Genomic DNA, 14,950 nt, shown 5'->3' on the forward strand with positions numbered 1-14,950 from the left:
TTTTTCACACAAAATTTACTTCAGCTCCAATTTGTTTTATTCTACCAAGGGTAACAGGAGAAAATGGACGCAAAAAGTTGTTGTACAATTTGTCCTGAGTATGCCGATATCCCATATGAGGGGGTAAACCACTGTTTCCCTCGGAAGGGAAGAAGCGCTTTTTGACTTTTCAATGCAAAATTGACTGGAATTCAATGTTGCGTTTGGAGAGCCCCTGATGTGTCTAGACATTGAAACCCCCCACAAGTGACACCATTTTGGAAAGTAGACCCCCTAAGGAACTTATTTAGATGTGTGGTGACCACTTTGACCCACCAAGTGCTTCACAGAAGTTTATAACGCAGAGCCGTGAAAATAAAAAATCATTTTTTACCACAAAAAGGTTTTTTAGCCCCAAATTTTTATTTTCCCATGGTTAACAAGAGAAATTGAACCCCAAAAGTTGTTGTCCACTTTGTCCTGAGTACGCTGATGCCCCATATTTTGGGGTAAACCCCTTTTTGGGCGCACGGGAGAGCTCAGAAGGGAGGGAGCACTGTTTTACTTTTTCAACGCAGAATTGGCTGGAATTGAGATCGGACGCCATGTCGCGTTTGGAGAGCCCCTGATGTGCCTAAACAGTGGAAACCCCCAAATCTAACTGAAACCCTAACCATAACCCTAGCCCTAAACCTAACCCTATCCTTAAACCTAGCCTTAACCCTAGTCCTAACCCTAGTCCTAACCCTAGTCCTAACCCTAGTCCTAACCCTAGTCCTAACCCTAGTCCTAACCCTGATGGGAAAATGGAAATAAATACATTTTTTAAATTTTATTATTTTACCTAACTAAGGGGGTGATGAATGGGGGTTTGATTTATTATTTATAGCATTTTTTTCAGCGGATTTTTATGATTGGCAGCCGTCACACACTAAAAGACGCTTTTTATTGAAAAAAATAGTTTTTGCATTTCCACACTTTGAGATCTATAATTTTTCCATATTTTGGTCCACAGAGTCATGTGAGGTCTTGTTTCTTGCGGGACGAGTTGACGTTTTTATTGTTACCATTTTCGGGCATGTGACTTTTTTTATCGCTTTTTATTCCGATTTTTGTAAGGCAGAATGACCAAAAACCAGCTATTCATGAATTTCTTTTGGGGGGGGGAGCGTTTATACCATTCCACGTTTGGTAAAATTGATAAAGCAGTTTTATTCTTCGGGTCAGTACAATTACAGCGATACCTCATTTATATTTTTTTATGTTTTGGCGCTTTTATATGATAAAAACTATTTTATAGAAAAAATAATTATTTTTGCATCACTTTATTCTGAGGACTATATCTTTTTTATTTTTTCGTTGATTACGCTGTATGGTGGCTCGTTTTTTGCGGGACAAGATGACGTTTTAAGTGGTGCCATGATTATTTATATCCGTCTTTTTGATCGCGTGTTATTCCACTTTTTGTTCGGCGGTATGATAACAAAGCGTTGTTTTTTTTGCCTCGTTTTTTTTACCGCTTTCACTGAAGGGGTTAACTAGCTTGACAGTTTTATAGGTGGGGTCGTTACGGATGCGGCGATACTAAATATGTGTACTTTTATTGTTTTTTTTTTAGATAAAGGAATGTATTTATGGGAACAATATTTTTTTTTCTTTTACTTTATTTAGGATTTTTATTTTTTTTTTCTACACATGTGAATATATATATTTTTTTACTTTATAACATTGCCCCAGGAGGGGGGCATCATATTTTAGGGTCAGATCGCGGATCTGACACTTTTCAGAGCACTATGTCAGGTCAGCGATCTGACATGCAAGGCTGCAGGCTTACCAGCGCTTGCTCTGAGTAGGCGCTGGTAAGCCACCTCCCAACAGGACCCGGATGTAGCCCCGCAGCCATTTTGGATCTGGGGCCTGCAGGGAGGAGACGCTCGGTACAAGGTGAGCACATCGCCTTGTACCGAGGGTCTTAGGGAAGCATGCAGAGAGCCCTGTCCCTGCACGATGCTTCCCTATACCGCCGGAACACTGCGATCATCTTTGATCGCAGTGTGCCGGGGGTTATTGTGCCGGGGCGGTCCATGACCACTCCTGGCACTTAGTGCCGGATGTCAACTGCGATAGTCAGCTGACACCCGGCCGCGATTGGCCACGCTCCCCCCGTGAGCGTGGCCGATCACTATGACGTACTATCCCATCCCTGGGAATTAAGTCCCAAGTCACCTTGACGGGATAATACGTCATATGGGATTAAGAGGTTAAGAAAATGCAATTATTGGTTAAAACATTTCCTACATTCTGAACGTGGAAAAGGCTTCTCCCCTGTGTGACTGCACTGATGTTTATTTAGAGTTAATTTCTGTGTAAAATATTTTTCACATTAATCACATGAAAGAGGCTCCTCCCCTCTGTGAATTCTTTTGTGACTAACAAAATCTGATTTCTGTTTAAAACATTTCCCACATTCTGAACATGAAAAAGGCTTCTCCCCTGTGTGTGTTCTCTGGTGCATAACCAAGGTTGATTTCTGTTGAAAACATTTCCCACATTCTGAACAGGAAAAAGGCTTCTCCCCTGTGTGTGTTCTCTGGTGCATAACCAAGGTTGATTTCTGTTGAAAACATTTCCCACATTCTGAACAGGAAAAAGGCTTCTCCCCTGTGTGAGTTCTCTGGTGCGCAACAAGAATAAAATTATGGTTAAAATATTTCCCACATTCTGTACAAGAAAAATACTTCACCCCTGTGTGACTTCTTTGGTGTTTAATCAAATTTGTTTTCTGGTTAAAACACTTCTCGCATTCTGAACAGGAGAAAGGCTTCTCCCCTGTGTGGGTTCTCTGGTGCTCAACAAAATATGATTTATGCTTAAAACATTTCCCACATTCTGAACAGGAAAATGGCTTCTCCCCTGTGTGAGTTCTATGGTGTTTAACAAGATCACATTTGCGGATAAAACATTTCCCACATTCTGAACAGGAAAAAGGCTTCTCCCCTGTGTGAGTTCTATAGTGCTGAACCAAATCTGATTTCCGGTTAAAACATTTCCCACATTCTGAACATGAATAAGACTTCTCCCCTGTGTGGATTCTCTGGTGCCTAACCAAATCTGATTTTCGGTTAAAACATTTCCCACATTCTGAACAGCAAAAAGGCTTCTCCCCTGTGTGAGTTCTATGGTGCAGAACCAATTCTGATTTTCGGTTAAAACATTTCCCACATTCTGAACAGAAAAAAAGCTTATCCCCTGTGTGAGTTCTATAGTGCAGAACCAATTCTGATTTTCGGTTAAAACATTTCCCACATTCTGAACAGAAAAAAGGCTTCTCCCCTGTGTGAGTTCTATGGTGCACAACCAAATCTGATTTTCGGTTAAAACATTTCCCACATTCTGAACAGGAAAAAGGCTTCTCCCCTGTGTGGGTTCTTTGGTTTATGGTATTTCCATATTCTGAATGTGAAAATGACTTCTTTTCTTTAGGAGCAGATTGTGTTTTAATGCTTATTTTGTGTCTTTCATTTTCCTTTGTAGTCAGTAATAAATCAGAAGACAGGACTTGTTTCAAAGGATCAGATAACAGATCTTTGCTATGAAGGGATGATGGTATGTCTGAAGTAATGGCATTCATTTCAGTTGCATCCTGTGGGATTTCGAGATCATCTGATTTAAAAATTGAAGATGTCAGCTGTCCCTCTGATCTCCGGGTACAGTCAGCTGTTAAGAAAAAAAAATTATTTTTGAGTAAAATATCCTTGAATTTTATATTTTTGAACATATCTACTTAAACTGTCTGTAAAAATGGCAAGCTATGTAAAAAACTGTAATTATTTACCAAGTCAATGACAGTTTACAGTCTAATAGAAAACCTTATAAGATGAATCAGAAGTGCGTGGTGTTCAACTGTTTGTTCATTGTGCCTCCCAAATATTGAATCAAAGGAAACAAAATCAATGTTATGTAGGCAAAAATAATATCAATTCTCATCTCAAAAAACAAGTCCCCACTCAGGTCCATTCTCTGTCAATGGAAAAACAGAGGTTCCCACACTATTAGTGGCTCAAAGGCTGTTGAAAAGAAACAGGGTTTCTATAAACCAATTCAGCAAAATCTGCTCTCACTTCTGAGTCCTGCAGTGTGCAAAAACAAAAGTTAGGATCCCTGTGTTTAGCAATATTACAGTGAGCACAATCTTGGCACTAAGTGTTGGGTAATAAAATGGCAAATGTGTCATTTTCACTCTCCAAATCCCACTGCATGTTAATTTCTGGAAAGTGGCTGTGGAGTCAAAATATTCAGTCCTCCTACACTCGTGGTCAAAATTGAGGTTATCCCTCGTTTAATGACAGAAAATCCCACAACAGTCAGAAAAATAACTTGAATCTGACAAAAGTGCGGTAATAATAAATAATCTCTGAAAATGAACAAATGAACGTCAGACATTGCTTTTCAAGCATGCTTCTTCCACAGAATTAAAAAAAAAACAACAAAAAAAAACTCATGAAATAGGCCTGGACAGAAATAATGGTACCCCTGAAAATGTGACAAAAGGGACATGTTAAATCAAGGTGTGTCCAGTAATTAGCATCACAGGCGTCTACAATCTTTTTTTTATTTATTATTACTTTTGTTAGAGTCAAGTTATTTCTGTGACCATTGTGTGTTTTTCCGTCATTAAATGAGGGGTACCAACAATTTTGACCACGTGTGTACGATTATAACCCTCAGTGAATTAATTTATAAAATGGAATCACTTTATGGGGATTTCGACTATTCTGGTTTTCGGTCCTTTAGTTATATTAGGGCTAGGGTTGATCGCATAGCTTTGCAAAACTCCTTATCTTAATATCTATAGCGCTTACCGAATAGTTGCCTCGGGAACCTTGTTACATGGAGCGCTCCCGATAACCATCTGTTCAGCACTGCAGCTGCCTGTGTTGTGGCTGTGCAACAGTCACAACACATACATGCAGAGCCTGTGCCTGTTTTTGGGCTATCCATGCATGTGTTGTGACTGTCACACAGCCACGACACATGCAGCAGTGACGCAATCACACAGCCACGACACATGCAGCAGCGACGCAGAACAGCTCATTATCATGAGCACTACAGGTATCCAGGTTACCGAGGCAGCTATTCAGGAAGCGCTATAGCTATTCAGATAAGCACTTATCCGAATTTGATCAACCCTAATTACGGCTTCTGCATATAGTTTGTTGAATCTCCTCTGGGATCTGTTCCTGCTGTCCAGCTGGAGTAATCTGCTCCCTACTTCAGCCATTTGGAAAGTACTACACCCTACTAAAGCTCAAAGCATATGACAGGAATCTGCCAGTAACAGCATTGCTCTCCTCTGGTTCAGTCCTCTATGCTCACCTTGTGGCTTGTGTATTTGCTTCCTGTTGTGAACGTGGCCCGTTTACTGACTACTCTTGTGTCTTCTGATTCTGTCCTTCTGGTTCTGACCCAGCTACCTGACTATTCTTCTTGCCATCTAACACGACAGAATAGCTGGTAACACCGTGGTCCAAGCCTAGGGGTCCCAGTGAAAGTCAAGATACATGTAAGGGTGTTAAAGAGCAATGAGCAAGGCAATCCTTGGGATATGGAAAGCAGAGAAGCTAGTGCCAAGCATGTTCATGGTGGATATCTTTTGAGCTGCCAGGTTACCCAATATAGTGTGTCTGCAATCTATTCTAGCTAGATCTACATTCAAATAGTTACATGGTGCTCCTTCCATTCTGAACACTGCCATGTGCCCAGACAGTACAATCGTATGTAGCGTATTGTGCAAAGTTGGAAAATAATTTGTAAGATCCATTTGTTTTCTACTACACTGGTCTACAAAAAAATTTTTTTTTTCTGGCATGGACTTTTAGAACAGTTTTAGACTAATTAGAGGGTGCTGAATTTAAATCTGATCATATAATTTCTCTATCACATCACGTTTTTGCGCTATAGGTATATAGCCAATTTTCATGAATTCCATGATAAATATAAGTAGTGTATGAAAAGTGCCGGTTTATACGGTTCACTAAGGTAAATTTAGTTTTCATTTAGTCTCCCAATAAATGTGAGAATATCTTTGTTTTCTTTGAACATGCATAATTCCCATTTGTTATGATAACACCCTTGTTTTCTGGGCTACTGGGACAGTAGAGCTACAGCAGAGCATTGGGGGAAAACTGAATGGCCTCAGCGACAGAGTTTGGCATCTGGCGATAAAAATGTCATCCATGATCCTCTAGTGGATAGGAAGGACATTGTCTTTCCTCCCTTACACATAAAACTTGGATTGATGAAGCAGTTCGTCAAAGCTCTCAATCACAGTGGAGAATACTTTAACTATATACTGTATGTTCAACTTTTCCTGGTCTTAGTGAAGAGAAGAAAAAGGCTGGAATATTTGATGGACCTCAAATAAGAACACTTATGAGAGACCGAAATTTTATCACATCAATGAATGAGACAGAAGAAAGAGCTTGGAATGCATTTTGTAATGTGGTGCAGAATTTTCTAGGGAATAAGAAAGCAGACAACTATGAAGAGATTGTGGAAGAGCTACTAATGAGTCTGCGAAATCTTGGATGTAGAATGAGTATCAAGATTCACTATTTACACAGCCATTTGGACTTTTTTCTAGAGAACCTTGGGGATGTGAGCGAGGAACAAGGGGAGCGTTTTCATCAGGACATTAAAACAATGGAAGAACGGTATCAAGGCCGGTGGGACTCACATATCATGGCTGACTATTGCTGGAGCTTAATGAGAGACAACCCGGAAGCTGTTCATCACAAATCAGCCAAGAAAAGAAAGTTCAAATAACTGACATTTGTCATTCATCTGTGTGCCATATATGTGTTTTTATATTTTGTAGTTTAATTCTGTAAGTATATTTGATTTGCTGTACATAGACTTTGTAATCTTTGTTATTCCTTGATTAAAAATATTCAAAATGTAGTACCGAAAATCATGTGTTTTTATCATCAAACATTAGGAGTAATTTTCATCAAAAATTGAAAATATCTCGAAATCCTGATGTGATAGCCAAAAACGGAGTTCATATTCGTAATCAGCAGCTAAAATTGACTTAAACTATGTTTTAAAACCTTTTGCCAGAAAAATTGCGTTGATCAGTGTTATCCTTTGTGAATATCGTAATTCCAAAGTGATCACTATATAACATGACACATATCAAATATGAAAAATGGGGCCTGATTAGGAACACAAAACTGGCTGCAGGAAGAGGTTAAATCAGAGTATTTTTGACACTGACTACTGTAATCAAAAACTGTGACTACAGACAATAACACGTTTACTGAAATTATTGTGGCACCCCTAGGGGTATTTGCCACAAAAATAGTTACTGACAGTAAGTACAAATACTAAAATAGCAAGACTGCACTACCACCTCCGGCCAGAAGGGGGAGCTCCAGAGACTCCCCTTGATCCATTCTGGTCTGAGAGAAGAAATGGCAGTTGGGCCAAGGAGCTGAAAGTGAGAGGTCATACAGTTGAATCTCTAACAGCCCTGTGACTGTTACCAGGCCTAAATCACCGGCCTGAGGAGAAGAGGGATAGAGAAAAAGGACATTGTGAGAACCGGGTAGCATTAATCACTACCCAGAACAGGCGCAAAGACGGATACCGGATCCGTGGCTGTATTCATTATATATAATACAGCAACCGGAAAAACGTGAGGTGATATCAGCTTCACTAGGGTCGGATGCAGCAACAGACACAGAGTTCAGCGGTACTCCCAGAGGGGGTAAACCGATAAAAGGACTCGGGTTGCCCGTCGAACCAGGACCCGGAGGGGACAGATTGGGCCGGCAGCCAGTTCACATACAGCAGCAGGGCCACACAGAAATTGCGCACAATAAGAGGCGAAGACCCCGGCAGGGTCAAAGTAACTCAGAGTTCCCATCCAGACTCCGGTGACAGGACTGGTTGTAAATCCTTTTATGTTAAAGTAAACTGGTTAAACGTTTCAGTGCCTCAGTCTTTCATTTGGACAATAGCCATCTATCCAGGATCAGGATCGTCACCGCTGGGAGAACCTGCTGCTGATCAAGTAAGTGCCTGTCCCCTCACGATACCCCTTACACTGTGCATTGCCTGAGGCCACAGCACCGGGTCAAGCCACCCGTGACATCCCCCTCAAGAGACAGACTCCATTGGTCCGGTGCTGGGTACCCCGGTCTCCTGGGCGTCACAATTGGCGTCACGAACAGGATCTAGCCAGCCCGTATACCGGGTATTGTGTGCCGTGATTGGAGCCCAAAACTGTGAAAACTGGGATGAAAAATCTTGAAAATTGACTTTATTAAAGAAAAATCCATTCCCCATTGAAAACTATTGAAAGTGACTTTTCCCCATTGGTTATAATGGAGTAAAGATGGCCGCCATCCCCTGAGGTAATCACTTCATAACCGTTAGGCACGAGACTGTTAATTGAGCTACGCCATCACCTGAGCCCCAGTCTAACTGAAAAACTTCAGAATCCGCCATTACAGAGCGCGGTGGGTGGGAGCAGCAGGGGGCGTGTCATTGTGGGCGGCACCAAGCTGAGCGCTCTGACATCAGAGCAAGGGGAAAATCGATCCTGCTGCACAGCGGAACGAATCTACACTATCCCGACGGAAGCGGAGGACCGGAAGGGTCCGGATTAACTAAGGGGGCACAGTATGTCGCAGCACGGAGACGCCGCAGCACTCGGCAACGCTAATGCAGCTGAAAGACAGAGTGTCAATAGAGAGTCCGGCAGCGCAGCGGTGCAAGGAGTGGCGCCCATCATGCCGGTGCTGATGCCATATACCCCGGGTGGCCCATGGCTTCCAATGTATGAAGGTGAGCCTAATACCCTTGACGATTTCAGAGAAAAGATGCTGGCCCATTTTGACATGTTCCCTGTGGGTGAAGTTCAGCGTGTTAGTCTCCTGATGATGCAGTTAAGTGGCCATGCTAAGCGAGAAGTCACAGCATGGGCAGCTGATCTAAAAGGCACTGTTGAACGCATATTTGCTGGATTAAAAGCTACATTTGAAACCACGGCCAGCAGCAAAGCTAAAATACGATTCTTTAGTTGCAAACAAAAAGCTAATGAGGGCGTGAGAGACTTTGCCTTAAACCTGCAGGAAGCCCTTAAATCACTTACACTGGCTGAACCCATTTTTAACACCGGAGCGGATAAACTGCTAAGAGATCAATTTATTGAGGGACTCTACACCCCTTCTCACCGGGGGCATGTGAGCATGCTTGTTTTTAAGAACCCTGAATTGACATTTGCCCAATTAAAGGAGAGCGCTATACGTCTCCAGCTGGCAGAGGCACCTCGGGATCAGGATCCTGCGCAACCCATGGCAGAGGCACCTCAACAACAGGGAGTGCCAGTGACATCAGCTATGTCTGGGGCCATTGCTAAGCCCCTGGGGCCCAGTACTAATGAGGCTCTTCAACAAAAGCTTGACTCTTTAGCTGATGTTGTTGCTTCAATGGCTAAAACCATGCAGGAGATGAGAGGACACAAGATGGAGTTGGCAAACTGTAGAGAGGATGTTCCATGGATGAGACCCCGGAGATACCCGACATGGAGAGGACGACCCCGCGACCGCTACCAACCGGATGGACAGCCCATTTGCCGCCGTTGCCAGCAGCCGGGCCACTTTGCACGAGATTGTGATTTAAACGGGAATCCCCTGGGAATGCGGGCCGCTTCGCAGGAATGAACTTTCAAGGCCCAACACCCTGGCACGACAGGTACATCGGAGGACGACCCATTATCCCTATCATGCTGGACGGAATTCCCCTCAACGCTTTGCTGGACACAGGTTCCCAGATTTCATCTATACCGTATATCCTTTATAAGAGGTACTGGGCTGATGCAGATATTGATAAAGGGCCCTCTGATGTTGAACTAGATATATGGGCCAGTAATGGTAAGTTGGTACCGAAACTAGGATTCAGGGAGATGACCATAAAGATTGGTAAAGTAGAACTGAAGAAACAGGGTATAATTGTTGTTGATGTTGACCGGCGGAACTGTGAACCAACTGTATTGATAGGAATGAATGTGTTAGAGAACTGCTTTTCCGAAGTCATTTCTGTCTTACAGCAAATTGCTGAAACTGCCCAATCCTGCCAGCAGAGAGTTCTCCGGAGGGAAATAAAAGTATTGATGTTAAGGCAACAGGTAGAAGTTGCAGGTGGAGAAATCGGCAGTGTGAGGGTAAGTGATCCAACGTCTATTGTAATCCCACCAAAAACAGAAATGCTGGTATGGTGTAGAGCAGCCATTGGTACTAAGGGACGAGATTATCAAGCCTTAATAGAACCAGTGTACACCGACAGCAGGCCCACTATACTCACAGCACGAGGGATAGTCGAGGTACACCGGGGACGAGTGCCGGTACGACTTTTGAACTGTGGAGAGGAAGAGGTCACTTTGCCAAGGTATGCTACAATGGCAAAGCTATATACTGTTGACAACAATGCCATCACAACCATTGAGCCCTTAGAACCAACCTGTCAGGTGGAAGGCAATGGCTCAGATGGAGAAATGGAGGATTGGTGCCAACAGCTACACGTGGGCATAAATTCAACACCTACCCATCAAAAACAAGGGGTGTATAGGCTAGTGACGGAATATGAACAAGTCTTCAGTAAACACCCATTGGACTTCGGACGGATAGAAGGGGTAGAACACACAATCCCCACAGGTGACCATCCCCCAATAAAAGAAAGATATAGACCCATACCGCCCGCTCACTATCAATGTGCAAAAGATATGCTGAGGGAAATGAAACAGGCCGGGGTAATAAGAGACAGCTGTAGCCCCTGGGCGGCCCCTCTAGTGATTGTCAAAAAAAAGGACGGAACCATGAGAATGTGCGTAGACTACCGGAAGATTAATAACATCACCCATAAAGACGCCTACCCCTTGCCTAGGATAGAAGAGTCCTTAACTGCTTTGAAATCTGCTAATTATTTTTCCACCTTAGACTTAACAAGCGGGTATTGGCAAGTCCCTGTGGCTGAGAGAGATAAGGAAAAGACGGCATTCACCACACCAATGGGTCTATGTGAATTTAATCGCATGCCGTTCGGACTCTGCAACGCATCCGGTACCTTCCAGCGGCTGATGGAATGCTGCCTCGGACACAAGAACTTCGAGACCGTCCTCCTGTACCTAGATGATGTGATCGTCTACTCAAAGACTTACGAACAACACTTAATAGACCTGGCAGAAGTGTTCGAAGCCTTATCCAGGTATGGCATGAAAGTCAAGCCATCCAAATGTCACCTTCTCAAGCCAAAGGTACAGTACCTGGGACACATCGTGAGTTCGGAGGGAGTAGCACCAGATCCCGAGAAAATAAGCGCCATAAGGGATTGGCCAAGACCTACCAGCGCAAAAGAAGTGAGACAATTCCTGGGATTGGTGGGTTACTATCGCAGATTTATAAAAGGATTTACCAAGTTGGCAGCACCCTTGCAAGACACCTTGGTAGGGCAGACGAAGAAACCTTCAAACCGAAACCCTCCTTTTCAGTGGAACGACGAAAGGGAAGACTCCTTTGAACAACTAAAGAAGGCACTAACCGGAGAAGAGGTTCTGGCATACCCAGATTACCATAAACCTTTCATCCTCTACACCGATGCCAGTAATGTGGGACTAGGAGCGGTGCTGTCACAAAAGCAAGAAGGTCGGGAGAAAGTCATCGCCTTTGCAAGTAGAAAGCTCCGGCCTACTGAAAGAAATTCAGAAAATTACAGCTCCTTCAAATTGGAACTACTGGCAGTAGTTTGGGCTGTGACGGAGCGTTTCAAACACTATCTGGCCGCTGCAGAATTTATTGTCTATACTGACAACAATCCGTTGACCCACCTGGACACAGCCAAATTAGGTGCGTTAGAACAGCGATGGATAGCCCGGTTATCTAATTACAACTTCATAATCAAGTATCGAGCAGGTCGCAAGAATGGAAATGCCGATGCCCTATCCCGGATGCCACACTTGAGAGATGTAGAAGAGGAAACGGGGGAGCTTGAAGAAATTGAACTACCAGCCTTCCATCGTCCCAAGGCAAAACATCATCAGTCAAGTACCTATCAGAAACAACAAGAGGTGAATTTTAATCCGTTAGCACACCATAGATGGGCTGACACCCAAGACAGCAATCCGGCTGTGAAGTTGGTGAAGGAACTGTTGACTGAGCAAAGTGCATATCCCTATGAGGATGCCCCAGAAGAGACGCATCAACTCTGGAAAGAGAGAGGCAAAATGTTCCTGTATCAAGGGAAGCTCTGTAGAAGATACACCAATCCGAAAACACATGAATTGGTTTGGCAGATTATTGTGCCTAAACAAGATGTGAAGATGGTCCTCGAAGCTTACCATAATGGTGCTGGTCACTTCGGTTGGAAAAAGTTAGAAGTACTTCTAAGAGAAAGATTTTATTGGGTTGGGATGAGAAAATCAATCGAACAGTGGTGCAGAAATTGTGGCCCGTGTAACCTCAGAAGAAACGATCAAAAGAACCAAAGAGCACCACTGCAGCCCATAATCACCAAACAACCACTTGAACTTGTAGCCATGGACCACGTGAAGTTGACACCAAGCCGGTCCGGCTATGTCTATGCCTTGACCATCGTGGACCATTATTCACGTTTCTTGGTAGTAGTACCCGTAAAAGATCTGACAGCAAAAACAGCAGCCAAAGCGTTCCAAACGTACTTTTGTAGACCCCATGGATATCCGGAACAGGTTCTCACCGACCAAGGTACAGCCTTTGAATCAGAGATCTTCAGAGAATTCTGTAATATGTATGGTTGCAAAAAGATCCGGACGACGGCCTATCATCCACAAACAAACGGCTTATGCGAGAAGATGAACCATATTGTAATAGACCTACTAAAGACTTTACCTGAGACAGAAAGGAATCAATGGCCAGAGAAATTGCCTGACTTGGTGGATCTGTATAATCATGTCCCGGTGAGCTCCACCAACTGCACCCCAGCTTACCTTATGCGTGCAAGACCCGGCCAATTACCAATCGATCTAGAAATGGGAATTCTGAAACCAGACGCAGAAGTTCAAGACTCCAATTGGGATATCATACGGCAAAAGCAGTATCGCCAAGTGCAAGAGAGTGTGGAAAGAAGCCTTCAGCAAACTAGAGAAAGACAAGAGCGAACTTTCAACCAGAATGCTCTAGCGACCCCATTAAGACCGGGTGACCAAGTGCTCAAGAGAAATCGTCGAACCAATAAACTGGACAATCAGTGGGAAGCCGTACCCTACACAGTTTTACCAACAAGAGTGGATAATCCTAAAATGTGTCTCATTAGCAAAAACGGAGGCTTAACATCTGTACTAGTGTCAAGAGACAATCTTAAATTATGTCCGGAAGCATTGAAAGAGCCAGACGTTGTCCAGCCAGAACCAGAAGTTATTCAACCCATACAGGTTCAACCAGTAAAGGAAAAAGAAGAGGAAGTGTATCACACCTGTATAGGAGACTTTCCCAAAACCCTACTAACATACCATGGTGCAGTAGTGGTTCCCATGGTGGCCTTTTACCCAACACCGAACCCAATACCAGAAGTCCCAAGACAGGAAGAGGCTGACCCCGTACTACAGGAGGTTCCAGGCCAGGAAGAACAGATTCCTGGTCAGAGTAATCCCATTCACGGTGGACTTGCCAACTCCATAGTCGTGGAATTATCTTTAGCAGAGCGGGCAGATACTACATCCGCAGTAGACAGTAGTACACCACATGAAGAGACACCGCTATTACGTAGATCACAGCGTAGTACCCAGGGTCAATTACCGGCCAGGTATGCAGATTACCAACTATAAAGCTCATAATGTGAATTGTATATATGTTATGCCGTATATAGTTAAACAGAAAATGTAGTATAGTCATTGCTATCAGTCTGCAACGTTTAAGCCCAGTGCCTACAGAGACTTGTCTGTATGAACTTATTGCATATTCTTGAACTTTTTATCAGCCCGGAGGCACTAAATCAAAGCTCCGGAAAGACTGCTTTTTGAACTTTGCTTTTTGCTCTTTTTGAACTTTCTTTAGACTTTATATTGATAACTCCGTTGGAAAAATGGAACTAAATTCCTGGACACTAAGTACAGTGCCGTTCCTAATACCTTCAAGGATAGAACTGTATTAATGGACGCTATTTGAAGTGACTTTTTACAGAACTCTATTTTTGTTTCCTTGAGTGGTTTTTGTAACTTTTCATTTTTAAGACTCTGTACATATTAATTGTTATTTCAAAATGTTATTGTACCACAGTCCCGGAGTACTGTTCTTAACTAAGGGGGAATGTGGCACCCCTAGGGGTATTTGCCACAAAAATAGTTACTGACAGTAAGTACAAATACTAAAATAGCAAGACTGCACTACCACCTCCGGCCAGAAGGGGGAGCTCCAGAGACTCCCCTTGATCCATTCTGGTCTGAGAGAAGAAATGGCAGTTGGGCCAAGGAGCTGAAAGTGAGAGGTCATACAGTTGAATCTCTAACAGCCCTGTGACTGTTACCAGGCCTAAATCACCGGCCTGAGGAGAAGAGGGATAGAGAAAAAGGACATTGTGAGAACCGGGTAGCATTAATCACTACCCAGAACAGGCGCAAAGACGGATACCGGATCCGTGGCTGTATTCATTATATATAATACAGCAACCGGAAAAATGTGAGGTGATATCAGCTTCACTAGGGTCGGATGCAGCAACAGACACAGAGTTCAGCGGTACTCCCAGAGGGAGTAAACCGATAAAAGGACTCGGGTTGCCCGTCGAACCAGGACCCGGAGGGGACAGATTGGGCCGGCAGCCAGTTCACATACAGCAGCAGGGCCACACAGAAATTGCGCACAATAAGAGGCGAAGACCCCGGCAGGGTCAAAGTAACTCAGAGTTCCCATACAGACTCCGGTGACAGGACTGGTTGTAA

At 43.5% G+C, this 14,950-nt stretch overlaps 2 protein-coding genes across 2 annotated transcripts in view; one reads left to right on the top strand and one right to left on the bottom strand.

Annotated features, from left to right (window-relative positions):
• The window catches only part of LOC138666455 (zinc finger protein 665-like), a 309,850-nt gene that overhangs the window by 178,527 nt on the left and 116,373 nt on the right, over positions 1-14,950 (top strand). The gene's annotated exons all lie outside the window — the stretch shown is intronic.
• The window catches only part of LOC138666952 (oocyte zinc finger protein XlCOF22-like), a 61,863-nt gene continuing 46,927 nt past the window's right edge, over positions 15-14,950 (bottom strand). Inside the window, exon 7 of the mRNA XM_069755156.1 lies at positions 15-3,696. Within this exon, the coding sequence (XP_069611257.1) occupies positions 2,363-3,696 (1,334 nt within the window). The 3' untranslated portion in view covers positions 15-2,362. The remainder of the gene's footprint in view (positions 3,697-14,950) is intronic.

The sequence above is a fragment of the Ranitomeya imitator genome, chromosome 2 (genome assembly GCF_032444005.1).
Source record: "Ranitomeya imitator isolate aRanImi1 chromosome 2, aRanImi1.pri, whole genome shotgun sequence".
NCBI classification, from domain to species: Eukaryota; Metazoa; Chordata; class Amphibia; order Anura; family Dendrobatidae; genus Ranitomeya; species Ranitomeya imitator.